Here is a 14,093-nt window from a genome sequence, read left to right as displayed (position 1 = left end):
GTGAGATCCCGGATAGGTCCCCGCTCGGCACCTGGAAGGAACCGGTAGCGTAAAAGTTTAGGGTCACCGTCACCTTGACGGAGACTGCCTCCTCTCGTTCCAAGTGGTGGTGAGGTGCCGCCACGAGGTGGCATATATGTGCGACCATCTACCTGCTGAACCGTAGTCTCCTCCTGCATGTGATGTCCGGTAGGATCTCGAACGACATTCTGTCACGGTACATCCTAGGCCTTGCTGGACGCCTGTGGCGCCCTGGCACCACCATCAGTGGCTCCTCCTCCGCCTCCTCCTCCCCCCCAAGCACTTCGAGATCAGTGCCCGCTTCCTGTGCATTCCTCGCCGTCGGGGGGGGGGGGGGGGGGGGGGGGGGGGGGTGGGGGGGTGGTCAATGGTCCCCTTGGCATCCCCCTGGACATTCCGGTCCTGAGCGCTTGCGGCACTGCGCGGCAACGACGGGCCACTCCGCGGCCATCCCCTCTGCTGCAGCAGCAACCGCTGCATCTGCAGCCATTGTGGGCCGTCGCAGTCTACGCTGCCGGATGGCCACCTGCAGTGCTGCGGGCTCCAACCCATGGCAGTGAAGATCGCTGTCTGGTTGGCATACATGGTGACCTGCAGCAGGGTGGTGGGGGGCAGAGAAACAACATGTTACACTGAGGTTCTTCCACACCTCGGCAGCCGGGTTGCATGGGATACCTGTGTGCCCCGGTGGCTTGGTTGCGCTGCAGATACGCAGCCAGCCTAACACCTGGTCACTGCGTCCAACGGTCAGTTTACACCGTCCTCCTCAGCAGTGTGCCAGTCGCCTGTGCCCATCAGCCACACGACAACCTGCGGCCGTGTCCTTGTCACCGTCCTGCCATATCAGGGCAGCTGACATGTGGCATCCGCGAATGGACGATACCCTCCACACTCTCCCTCACCCCCCCCTCGCAACTACACTCCCTCGCTCACCCCCCTCCCACCTCCACTCCCTCCATCAACCCCCCCCACCTCCACACTCTCCCTCCCCCCTCTCACCTCCACACTCTCCCTCACCCCCCTCCCGGTCCGACCCGGTCTGCAGGAGCTCCGGAACAGTCTGCTCACCTCCTCACTGCTTAGCGTCAGCCAGCACGACTGGCTGACGACTTTATTTACCAGGTGTGAACGGCGACTGCGTGAACTGGGGTCACGCCGTCGGGACTTTGGCCCACCCGGGCTGGAGAATAGCGGGGGTAGCGGAGAATCGCCATTTTGGGTGTCTCGGGCAATTCTCCGGCCTGCGCCGCGCAGAACTCGACGGGACCAATCTCGCCGCTTGGGTGATTCGCGGGAGGGCGTCGGACCGGCGTCACGTGGAAAAATGGCGCGATCGGCGATTCTCCCAACCGGCGCGGCATCGGAGAATCGCGCCCTCCGACTCTAACTCAGAGTTGGAGACTTTGTGGAGGGGCCCAGGAAGCAGGGGATTGTCCAACAGAAGTTCAAACTTCCTGGACAATTCCCATAGAGCCCCTGTGTTGGGACCGGCAAGAGGTTCCGTAGTGCATCTCCGGGGTAGGTCCAATCTGTAACTACCTGGAGACCGGAAGATCTGGGACACGCATGATGTACATGAAATTTAGTAAATTCACACATGGTAGTTTGGTTTGATACAGTATTTCTTCATATTTTTCTGTAAGTTGTTGGCCATATTTCCTAACCCTGTGCTGCACTTGACTTGACTGGGTCACTGGAACAGCAGAGAGCCTGCATTTCCGGGTCTCTCACAATGCTGCTGTTAAACCATGTTGAATCAGGAAGTTATACAAGAGTACCTTACTTGCCTTGGGTTGACTGCTGATTCTTTCCTCTTTCTTTGGGGGAAAGGTATTTCTTCTGATGAGTATTAAGAACAAACCAGATAGTTTTCACATCCTATCACATAGGATTGTATTTATCACCCTGCGGGAACAAATGCGCAAGTAATGGATAGCAAAATTATTCATGCAATAACAATCCCTGAAGGGTCCATTGCTTAGAGTAATTAATTATTAATTGCTGTCAAGATTTTTTTTAAAGCCGTGATCAAAGGCACTAGGATTGAATGTTGCACCACCAACTAATGACAATGTAGAACACCAGGATCTAAAGTTTTGGGAGATTTGGGGCAGCACGGTGACACAGTGGTTAGCAATGCTGCCTCACAGCACCAGGGACCCAGTTTCAATTCCAACCTTGGGCGACTGTCCGTGTGGAGTTTGCACGATCTCCCCGTGTCTGCATGGGTTTCCTCTGGATGCTCCGGTTTCCTTCCACAGTCCAAAAATGTGCAGGTTAGGTGGAATGGCCATGGGCAATTGCCCCTTATTATAGAAAGATGTGTCAGTAGGACAGCATGGTGGTGCAGTGGTTAGCACTGCTGCCTCACGGCGCCGAGGTCCCAGGTTCAAGCCCGGCCCTGGGGCACTGTCCGTGTGGGGTTTGCACATTCTCCCTGTGTCTGCGTGGGTTTTGTTGCCATAACCCAAAGATGTGCGAGGTAGGTCGATTGGCCACACTAAATTGCCCATTAATTGGAAAAATGAATTGGGTACTATAAAAAAAAAATTTTTTAAAGATGTGTTAGTGTCTAAAGATGTGCAGATTAGGTGCGGTTACATGGCTAAGGTAAGGGAATGGGTGAGATTGGGTGCTCTTTCGGAGGGTCGTGCAGACTCGATGAGCCGAAAGGCCTTCTGCATAAGAGGGATTCCATAGATTCTACAATTTATATTGCACAAGCATGTTAACCTAGTAACTCGTGACAAGTATGGCCTTTTTCAGATAGGTTTACTTGCTTTAACATAGGTTATATCTGTGCTAACACAAACCAGGGCATAGAGCAGAATTTAATGTAGGTGATGGGGATCTTGCACTAGCTGAGTAGAAGGTGAGAGCTCCCCATAACCTCTTTTTGGGAAGATCCACCATATCAAGTGCCACTTAACTAGCCTTCCACAGGATCAGGAACCATGGGGCCTGCGGTCCTGTCTGCTGAGAGCTGGTGGCCAATCAGAGATCGGCAATTCTTGCTCAGCAGCACCACCAGAAGGACAGTGACTGTTGCTAGTAATGCACCCACCCGAAGACCAGTATCACCGAGGGACACAGGCCACAGGTGAGTGATGGCATAAGGGGGGCTGCAGGGTTTGGGTCACAGGGAAGAGGGGAGGGGTGTCGGCAGTAATGCCAGCAAGTCCTTCCCCCCCCACCCCACCTTCCCAATGCCTGATCCCTCTTGCAGACACTGAGTCCTGATATCAAGGGACCTACTGGAAGACCACAAGCAACCCCGACAGAATTTTCTTTAATGGCTTCCCGCATGCTGAGACCCCCACTCATCGCAGGGTGAATACCAGAGGCAGTGAGATGAGGTATGAATTGCCCACTTAAGGGCCTCAGTTGGTGGTGGAGCAGAAAGGCTGTCAATGAGCATTCCTGCCAAAGACTTAATTGGGGCAGAGGTGGAAAAGTGACAGGATCCCCACCCGCTACCCTCACACGCGATTAAATGCCCTTCCTGCCTGCAAAGACACCACGAGGAATTCCGCCCATCAATTGCTGGAGGAGTGCAGACGAGATTCACCAGAATGTTGCCTGATGGAACATTTAAGTTATGAAGCGAGGTTAGATAGGTTTGGGTTGTTTTTGCTGGAGCAGATAAGATTGTGGGGTGACCTGATCAAGCTGTTACAAGATTATGAGGGACAAGCACAGTGTGGATAGAGAGCAGCTCTTCCCCTTAATTAAAGGGTCAGTTACGAGGGGACACAAGTTCAAGGTGAGGGGAGGAAAATCTTTTTATCCAGAGGGTGGTGACGGTCTGGAATGCACTGCCTGGGAGGGTGTTGAGGCAAGTTACCTCTCAACCTTTAAAAAGTACCTGGATGAGCACTTGGAACGCCATAACATTCAAGGCTATGGACCAAGTGCTGGCAAATGGGATTAGGTAGGTAGGTCAGATGTTTTTCATGTGTTGGTGCAGACTCGATGGGCTGAAGGGCCTCATCTGCCCTGTATTTTCTGTGATTCTGTGAATTCTGGAGCATGCAATTAAATAATGTAATCTAGCAAGTATGCATGTTTTTAGGTAATCAGCAATTTACAAATTCCATTCCATCAGAAAATTAGCACAGTCCAACAGTCCAAGTCATACTAAGAAAAGGGGAAGGGGGGGAGGCTTGTGAAGAGAAGAGCTGTAAATAATTGTTTCAAATCAATCTTCTGTGTAGTTGACCAGTCATGCTCTCATTTTGATCATCACTGCCCATTCCACCAACCAGTCTTCCAAATGTTGATTTGTTGGTAATCTTGTGTTCATATCCTTCCCTTTTAATTCCTGTTCTGTTCTCTCCACCTCTCCCTGGGCAGTCGGTCAAGCGTCTCATGGAAGTGGAGAAGGTGAAAGGGTTCTGTCAGGCGGTCGTGTCCTCCAATCTTCGTGATGGCATGTCTCACCTCATCCAGTCGTGTGGTCTGGGAGGAATGCAACACAACACTGTACTGATGGGCTGGCCAAGAGCTTGGAGGCAGTCTGATGACCCCAGAACATGGAAAAATATAATTGGTATGTGTAAACCTGAAAATCACAGGATCCCTAAGGGATTGTAAATGAATTCTGAATCAGTTATAAAGCACAATTAAAAATTAAAAATTAGGAGCCGAACTGAAAAGAACTTCAAAGGCATTCGGGATAAATTAGCATTACTAGTTCCAGTAATTGGGGCTGGATCTGTCAATCATTCATGGTCAATCAGTGGGAAGCAGATGCTTAATCCACAATATTGCTAAATGTTAAATTTGCCTCCTGCTGTCAAGTCATCCTGATCTGCAGTGGAACCAAATGTCACAGACGGTATGGTGGCGTTCAACAGTCTGTGACAGAAAAAGTACTGGTGATCGTAATTCCGACTGCATATGTGAACGATAACTCTTTGCAAGGAGAGAGAGAAATAAACTGTGTATCTGGTACTTATTAAAAAGAATGAAAAAGTCTGGGATTGTATGCAGGGCTTTAAAACACTGCAGTTGAGATAATGCTTATGAACTGCTTGACCTTGAATTTTTCTATTTATATCAGTCAAACTCTTCCTAAGTTTTGCAGCATTATTACACGCTCTTATCCATCATTATCACCAATATATAAAACAAGATGTGCTTTTTAGAATGCAAGTGTTACATGTAAGGTCCTTATGTATTAAATCAAATTTAAGTCATTCCTTAAAAATTTGTAGAATCCTTGTAATTGTTCATGTTATTGGGTGTGCTTCTGAAAGGTCATAGAATCCCTTCAGCGCAGAAGGAAACCATTCAGCCCATCAAGCCTTCATCGACCCTCTGCACCCCGACCATGGCCGACTCCCCACCCTGTCCCCATAATCCTGTAACCTAACCTTTGGACACTAAGGGCAATTTGGCATGGCCAATCCACCTAAACTGCGCATCTTTGGACTGTGCGTGGAAACCGGAGCATCCGGAGTAAACTCACACAGGCATGGGGAGAATGTGAAAACGCCACACAGTCACCCAAGGTTGAAATTGAACCCGGGTCCCTGGTGCTGTGAGGCAGCAGTGCAAACCGCTGTCTAAGGTGCAGAATTGAAAATGAGCAATGTAGGAAGAGGAGCATGCTGATCAGTTCCTCAAGCCAGCCTCATCACACATTTCCACTATGGCTGATTTGAAACTCAGCTCATTTGCCCATCTTAGCTCCACATCCTTATTTCCCAACTCAACAAAAATCCATTGATCTCAGTCTTGAAGTCTGCATTGTCCCCAGCATCTTCTGCATTTTTGGGGAAATAATCCTGTTAACCTTTGTTTGAAAGTGTGCTGACTGATTTCACTCCTGAGACACCAGCCAGTGCATCCCCCATCTCATTAAGATTATGTCCTCAAATCCTTTATCCCACCAAAAATCTGTTCTGGTTCACTTACGTCGATGCTACCACCAATAAAGCACAACAGCGCCTGTACTTCCACAAGGAAACTAAGGAAATTCATCATGTCCACACTGACTCTTACCAACTTTTACAGATGCACCATAGAAAGCATCCTATCTGGCTGCATCACAGCTTGGTATGGCAACTGCCTGGCCCAAGGCTGCTAGAAACTTCAGAGAGTCGTGAACACCGCCCAGTCCATCACACAAACCTGCCTTCCATCAATTGACTCCATCTACACCTCCCGCTGCCTGGGGAAAGCAGGCAGTATAATCAAAGACCCCTCCCACCCGGCTTACTCACTCTTCCAACTACTTCCAGCGGCAGGAGATACAAAAGTCTGAGAACACGCACAAACAGATTCAAAAACAGCTTCTTCCCCGCTGTTACCAGAGTCCTAAATGACCCTCTTATGGACTGACCTGATTAATACTACACCACTGTATGCTTCACCCGATGCCGGTGTCTATGTATTTACATTGTGTACCTTATGTTCCACTATAATGTATTTTCTTTTCTTTCATGTACTAAATGATCTGTTTGAGCTGCTCGCAGAAAAATACTTTTCACTGTACCTCAGTACACGTGACAATAATCAAATCCAATCCAATCCAATCCATTGAAGGAACTGGTTTCTCTCTATCTATCAAATCCTTCTCGTTCTTCTGTTATTTTCTAAATGAGTTAATGAAAATAATGACATGCTTTCGAAAGGCAGTGTAAATGCAAGAATCTGGGACCAGAGTTGTAATTGCAGCACCCAGTCACCTTGTAACCTTGTTTTTGTAGAAGTGGTTCGAGAAACAACAGCAGGTCGCTTGGCCCTTCTGGTAGCTAAGAATATCACAGCATTTCCATCCAACCAGGAGAGGTACTCTGAGGGTTACATTGATGTCTGGTGGATAGTTCATGATGGAGGAATGCTAATGCTGCTGCCCTTTCTCCTCAGGCAGCACAAGGTAACGTGAAATGTTTTGTTGAGAGCAACCATTTATCATATCGCTCTGTTGATGAGTTAGTTCTGCTGTGCGCGTGCTTGTCTATTGGAGTTACTGCAATTCAATTTAGGTGCAGAATCAATGTCAACAGCAGCACTACGATCAATAAACCAACACTGCAATCACTCAAATGAACAGAAGCAGCAGTAACTGCAGACACACCAGGTGCAGGGGGAAGGTACACTTGGTATAGATCTGCAAATAGAGTACATACAACATTGCAGTTCAACTTGTAGGGCCGCAGGCACAGGTGATACAGTGTTGGTGGCACAGGGGTATAGGGTTGGTGGCACAAAAGGTAGAGGGTTGCTGGCTAGGATTTACTGAGCTTCAGATGCAGGAGGTAAGAGCTTCAAGCACAGAAGCACAGAGTTAGAGGTACAGGGCTTCAGGTGTAGGGGATACAGTGTTGAAGGTACAGGGGGTATGGGTTGTAGGTAGATGGGGTACAGGGTTGCAAGTACAGGGGGTACAGGATTCCAGGTGGAGGGAGTACAGGGTAGTAAGTAGAGGAGTATGGAACTGCAGGTACAGGGGGTACAGGTCGTAGATACAGGGAGTACAGGGCTGCTGGTACCGGGGGTATAGGGCTGCTGGTAGAGGGGATGCAGGGCTGCAAGTAGAGGGGATACAGGGCTGCAGATACAGGGGATTAAGTGCTGCAGGTAGAGGGGGTATAGTGCTGCAGATAGAGGGCTGCAGGTATGTGGCTGCAGATACAAGGGATATAAGGCTGCAGGTACAGGTATACAGGGCTGCAGGTACAGAACTGCAGATAGAGGGGATCCATGACTGCAGGTACAGGGCCGCAGGTATAGGAAGTACAGGGCTGCAGGTACAGGAAGTACAGGGCTGCAGGTACAAAGGTACAGAGTTGGTTTTACAAGACTGTGGGTACTAGGGTGCAGGGCTGCAGGTACAGAATGAAATAAAAGCTGCAGGTACATGGGGCATAGGGCTGGGGGACAGTGGGTACAGGGTTGTAGACACAGGAGGTAAAGGGTTGCAGGTACAGGGCTGCATGTACAGCGCTGCAGGTACAGGGCTACAGGTACAGGGCTACAGGTACAGGGCTGCATGTACAGGGGTTACAGGTCTGCAGGTGCAAGGGGTATATAGCTGTAGGTACAGCTGATACAGGGCTGCAGGTACAGGGCTGTATTTACAGGGGGCACGGGTCTGCAGGTGTAGAAGGTACAGGGCTGAGGTACATGGCTGTGTGTGCAGGGGGCACAGGGCTGCAGGTTCAGGGGGTACAGGGCTGCAGCTACAGAGGGTTCAGGGCTGCAGGGGATATGGGGCTGTAGGTAAGGGCTGGATGTACAGGGTTGTACAGTGATGCGTTGGGTGTTCTGGATCACATACAGGTCACCAACATTTGAAGTAGTGCAACACTATTTTATTAAAAGGTTAACTATTTAAACATACTTGAACTGTGGGTAAATACGATACCAGCTTTAACTAAAGACCTTTGCCTTGTCCTAAGCAGTTGATGCACTCAGCACATGGTGAATGTCTGTGTTGCAGGCTGTGAGCTCTGTGCTCCTAGCTAGCTGCTACTCGAATGAGCGGGAACTCTGATGCCCACTGTCTTTATAGTGCATGTGCTCTCACTGGTGATTGGCTGCGGTCTTGTGTATGTTGATTGGTCCCACTGTGTGTCCATCAGTGTGTGTCTGTACCATGATATACTGGTGTACATTATGACATCCCTCCTTTTATATTAAAAAATGTGCCTGCGTGACAATAAATAGTGTGTGGTGAATGTTCCTGACTATGTGTGTGCAAAATATTTACAGGACTATGTACATAAAACTAAGCTATTTACATGGGAAGCTGCCTGGTGCAGAAAAAAACAGTGTGTCACACAAATAACGAGATGAACACTGTATACAAACCACGTGAACGATTAAACGGAAGAACAGAACAGACCAGAGAGTCCATTAGTGCAAAGTTCACAAATCAAGTCTCTGAGGTGGGTGACAAATTCTGGTTGAACGCCTCAAGGGTGGGTCAGGAGCCACCGGCTGAGGAGCGGGCTGGGCTGCATCAGAGTGAGGAGGATGCAGAGTAACCGGAATCTCTGCATAGTCCAGGTCAGGGACAACAGGAGGGCGTGGCACTGGCGGAGGATCATGTAGCGAGTGCGGAACGAGACGAAGGGCACGCCGATTACGGCGCAGAATGGAACCATCCGGTAGATGAACCAAGAACGAGCGGGGAGCCACCTGCCGAAGAACCACAGCAGTTGCAGACCAGCCACCATCCGGAAGATGGATACGGACGTTGTATTCTGGAGCCAGAGCAGAGAGATCAGCTGCACGGGCATCATGAGCCGCCTTGTGCTGTGCACGAGACAGTTGCATTCGTTGAAGGACAGGAACATGGTCGAGGTCTGGGACGTGAATGGACGGCACCGTTGTCCTCAGGGTGTGACCCATGAGTAGCTGGGCTGGCGACAGGCCAGTGGACAGTGGGGCCGAGCGATAGGCCTGCAGGGTGAGGTAGAAGTCGGATCCCGCATCGGCAGCCTTGCAGAGGAGCCGTTTGACTATGTGGATGCCCTTCTCCGCTTTGCCATTGGATTGGGGGTACAGGGGACTGGATGCACAAAGTTGTACCTCCTGGCAAAGTTGGACCATTCCTGGCTTGCGAAGCAGGGGCCATTGTCCGACATCACAGTGAGTGGAATTCCGTGATGAGCAAAGGTGTCCTTACAGGCACGGATGACTGCAGACGATGTGATGTCGTGCAAACGTACCACCTCCGGGTAGTTTGAAAAATAGTCTACAATCAGAACATAGTCCCTGCCCAGCGCGTGGAACAGGTCGATCCCGACCTTGGACCAAGGGGACGTGACCAACTCATGGGGCTGTAGGGTCTCACGTGGTTGGGCCGGCTGGAACTGCTGACAGGTGGGGCAGTTGAGCACTGTGTTGGCGATGTCATCATTGATGCGGGGCCAGTACACTGTCTCTTGGGCCCGTCGGCGGCACTTCTCCACGCCAAGGTGGCCCTCGTTAGCTGTTCCAAGACGAGCTGGCGCATGCTGTGCGGGATAACAATGCGGTCCAGCTTCAGGAGGACACCATCGACTACCGCCAGATCGTCTCTGATGTTGTAGAACTGCGGGCATTGGCCCTTGAGCCACCCGTCTGTTAGGTGGCGCATGACACGCTGTAGCAGGGGGTCAGCCGCAGTCTCGCGGCGAATTTGGATGAGGCGTTCATCCGTGGCCAGTAGATTGGAGGCCACGAAGGCCACATGGGCGTCAACCTGGCAGACGAATCCCGCTGGGTCACACGGAGTGTTGCCTGCCCTGGACAGAGCGTCGGCTATGATCAGATCTTTGCCCGGGGTGTATATGAGCTGAAAGTCGTATCGCCAGAGTTTGAGCAGAATGCGCTGGAGGCGGGCCGTCATGTCGTTCAAGTCTTTTTGTATTATATTGACCAGCGGGCGATGGTCGGTCTCGACGGTGAATTGGGGAAGGCCGTACACATTATCATGAAATTTGACGACCCGGTCAACAGGCCCAGGCACTCCTTTACTATCTTCGCGTAGCGCTGTTCCGTGGGGGTCATGGCACGTGACGCATATGCAACGGGGGCCCATGATGAGGCCTCATCGCATTGCAGGAGCACTGCCCCAATGCCAGATTGGCTGGCATCGGTCAAAATTATTTTTTTGTCTCTTTCGCTGGATCAAAAAAGGCCAATACCGGGGCCGTGGTAAGTTTGGTTTTAATTTCTCTCCATTCGCGCTTGTGGGCAGGAAGCCATTGGAATTCTCTTGTCTTCCTGACCAGGTTCCTGAGTGCTGGTATGAGAGGCGAGGTTAGGGATGAACTTCCCTCGGAAGTTGACCATGCCCAGAAATCGGAGGTCCGCCTTCTTGTCCTCTGGCTTTTTCATGGCTGTGATGGCAGCCACCTTGTCCGCATCCGGTCGCACACCCAACTGGGAGATGTGGTCCCCTAGGAACTTGAGTTCCGTCTGGCCGAAGGAGCATTTAGCTCTGTTGAGGTGTAGGCCCTGCTCCCGTATGTGTTTGAACACACGCTGGAGGCGACTGATATGCTCCTGCGGGGTGGTGGACCAAATGATTATGTCGTCAACATAGACGCGAACATCTTCGATGCCTTCCATCATTTGTTCCATGATCCTGTGGAATACTTCTGACGCTGATATGACCCCAAACGGTATCCTGTTGTAACAATATCTGCCAAAAGGGGTGTTAAAGGTACACAGTTTCCTGCTGGATCTGTCTAGTTGAACGTGCCAGAATCCATTCGAGGCGTCAAGTTTGGTGAAGAGCGTGGCCCGAGCCATCTCGCATGTGATCTCTTCCCGCTTGGGGATTGGGTAATGCTCCCTCATTATGTTGCGATTCAGATCCTTTGGATCGATGCAGATTCTGAGCTCGCCTGAAGGCTTCTTTACGCACACCATGGAACTGACCCAGTCGGTTGGTTCCGTAACTCTGGAGATCACTCCTTGGTCTTGGAGGTCCTGCAGCTGCTGCTTGCAGGTTGCTGGCGATGCGGAGCGGCGGCGGCGGGCTGATGTTGTCCATGTTGCAGAATGACGGAATGCTGGCGGAAAGCAGATTACTTGCAGGTAGGTCTAAGAAGTGCGAATATGCAACCATTCCTGGTGTCATGATGTGTTGGGTGTTCTGGATCACATACTGTTCACCAACACTTGAAGTAGTGCAACACTATTTTATTAAATGGTTAACTATTTATACATGCTTGAACTGTGGGTAAATACAATACCAGCTTTAATGAAAGACCTATTCTTGTCCTAAGCAGTTGATGCACTCAGCACATGGTGAATGTCTGTGTTGCAGGTTGTGAGCTCTGTGCTCCTAGCTAGCTGCTACTCGAATGAGCGGGAACTCTGATGTCCCCTGTCTTTATAGTGCGTGTGCTCTCACTGGTGAATGGCTGCGGTGTTGTGTATGTTGATTGGTCCCACTGTGTGTCCATCAGTGTGTGTCTGCACCATGATATACTGGTGTATATTATGACATACAGGGCTGAAGGTAAAGGAAGTAAAGGCCTGCAGTTACAGAGGTACAGGGTTGGGGTTAAAGGACTGCGCGTACATTCGTTCTGCATTTCTAGCCAAATTCAGTAAGATCACAATTTTGAAGTCGCAGAATTATTTTTCCACTTCTTACAGTGTGATTTTTTTTTTCCCAAGTACTGACTTCAAATGCTAATTCAATCCTACCTGCCTTAATCTGCTGAAATTCAGAACATAATGAGAAGTGCAACTTGCATTGTATATGTGCCATTGTTATTCAAGCTACTTTTTTATTTATTCACTTGTTCCCTGGCAGCTTAATGGTCAAGATCTTCTTTGTCAAAGAATCATCATTGACAGAGAATGATATTATGAATTTTAAAAGGTCAGAATGTAATAAATGCAGTTTTGATCTGCAGTGACAGAGCAGACATGAACCAACTGATGGCCTGTGATATTTTATGTAGACTTATAAAATTAACGGGTTCAGAACTCATTTGTATTTATGGTCGACAGATTAATTTTGTACCATTTACGCTGACTGTTTTATATTCTATCAATAAAAGTCACAGGACATCTTGGCAAATTTGTACTTGAGTATATCACACATCATTAACCGTCATATAGTCTTTAGCTATCAGTGTCTGCCATGTCACTCACCGAAAAGAAAATATATGAATTAAGAATAATAGACTCGAAAAATTTGCAGTAAGGGTGTTGCCATGAGGATTGTGCCAGCCGGTGCCCCCAGCACTCACCTCATTGGATTTGGCAAGATCAGTAGAAACATAGATCAAAGAAAAGTACAGCACAGGAGCAGGCCCTTCGGCCCGCCAAGTTTGTGCCGATCATGATGCCCTAACTAAACACAAAACCTTCTGCCCTTACTCAGTCCATATCCCTTTATTAAAGAATATCTAATTTGTACGGGGTGACCTCCGGTGATGGGGATGTGATGAGCGGATGCACGAAAGGTGGCTCTCCTTCTGGAAATTTGAAATTAAGCACTTTTAGTCCCAGAAAAATCATTAAATCTGGGGGAAAACACCCCCACCCGGCTCCAACACCACACAACGAACGAGGCATGGCAGGCAACAACCTGAGGAGCCGAAAAGAGCCAGTAAAAATCGGGATTCTCCGACCCCCCGCCAGGTCGGAGAATCACTGGGGGGCGGCGTGAATCCCGCCCCCGCAGGCTGCTGAATTCTCCGGCGCTGGGGTTTGGCGGGGGCGGGAATCACGGCGCGCCGGTCGGCGGCTCCTGGCAGCGGCTCCCCCGGCAATTCTCCGGCCCGCGATGGGCCAAGTGGCTGCCCGTTTTCGGCGGGTCCCGCCGGCGTAAATCACAACAGGTCCTTACCGGCGAGACTTGGCTCCACGGGCGGCCTGCAGAGTCCTCGGGGGGGCGTGGGGGGATCTGGCCCCGGGGGGTGCCCCCACATGGCCTGGCCCGCAATCAGGGCCCACCGATCCGCGGACGGGTCTGTGCCATGGGGGCACTCTTTCCCTCCGCACCAGCCGCTGTCAACCTCCGCCATGGCCGGTGCAGAGAAGAACCCCCCTGCGCATGCGCTGGGATGTCGCCAGCACACGGTGGCGCTTCCAATGCATGTGCCAACTCGCGCCGGCCGGCGGACACCCTTCGACGCCAGTTGGCGTGGCACCAAGCCATTCCGTGCCAGCTGGCGCGGCGCCAAACACTCCGGCGCCATCTTAGCCCCTGAAGGTGCGGAGGATTCCGCACCTTCGGGGCGGCCCGATGCCAGAGTGGTTCACGCCACTCCTCGGCGCCGGAGTGGCCCGCCCCGCTGGTTCGCGGAGAATCCCACCCGGAGAGGAAGATTGAGGCGATAGGGGACACACAGGGCGATGAGGATTCGGACACACCCGAGCGGGATGGGTCGCCAGAACACATGCCGGGCAAACCCCCGATAAATGAATGGAGGGATTTCCTGGCACCGGAGCTCCAAGTGCTCAGATATGGCATTAAGCTCGAAATGATGGCAACGGTGAAAGTGGCAGTAGCTGAGGCACTCGTTCATCTTCAAGCAGCGCTGGAAAAGACGGAGCGGCATCTGGAAACCCAGGAGGTGACAATCAGAGAGCTGGAGATGGCCGCG

The 14,093-nt window shown here is 50.7% G+C and overlaps 1 protein-coding gene across 2 annotated transcripts in view; it reads left to right on the top strand.

Annotated features, from left to right (window-relative positions):
* Positions 1-14,093, top strand: part of LOC140428305 (solute carrier family 12 member 5-like) — a 1,013,162-nt gene that overhangs the window by 963,034 nt on the left and 36,035 nt on the right. For both annotated transcript variants that reach the window (XM_072514639.1, XM_072514638.1), the window contains exons 18-19: positions 4,375-4,570; positions 6,735-6,904. In XM_072514639.1, the coding sequence (XP_072370740.1) occupies positions 4,375-4,570; positions 6,735-6,904 (366 nt within the window). The remainder of the gene's footprint in view (positions 1-4,374; positions 4,571-6,734; positions 6,905-14,093) is intronic.

This window comes from Scyliorhinus torazame, chromosome 8 (assembly GCF_047496885.1).
Source record: "Scyliorhinus torazame isolate Kashiwa2021f chromosome 8, sScyTor2.1, whole genome shotgun sequence".
In the NCBI taxonomy this organism is placed as follows: domain Eukaryota; kingdom Metazoa; phylum Chordata; class Chondrichthyes; order Carcharhiniformes; family Scyliorhinidae; genus Scyliorhinus; species Scyliorhinus torazame.
Note: the sequence above shows the minus strand (reverse complement) of the source record. Positions and strands in the feature narration are given on the sequence as shown.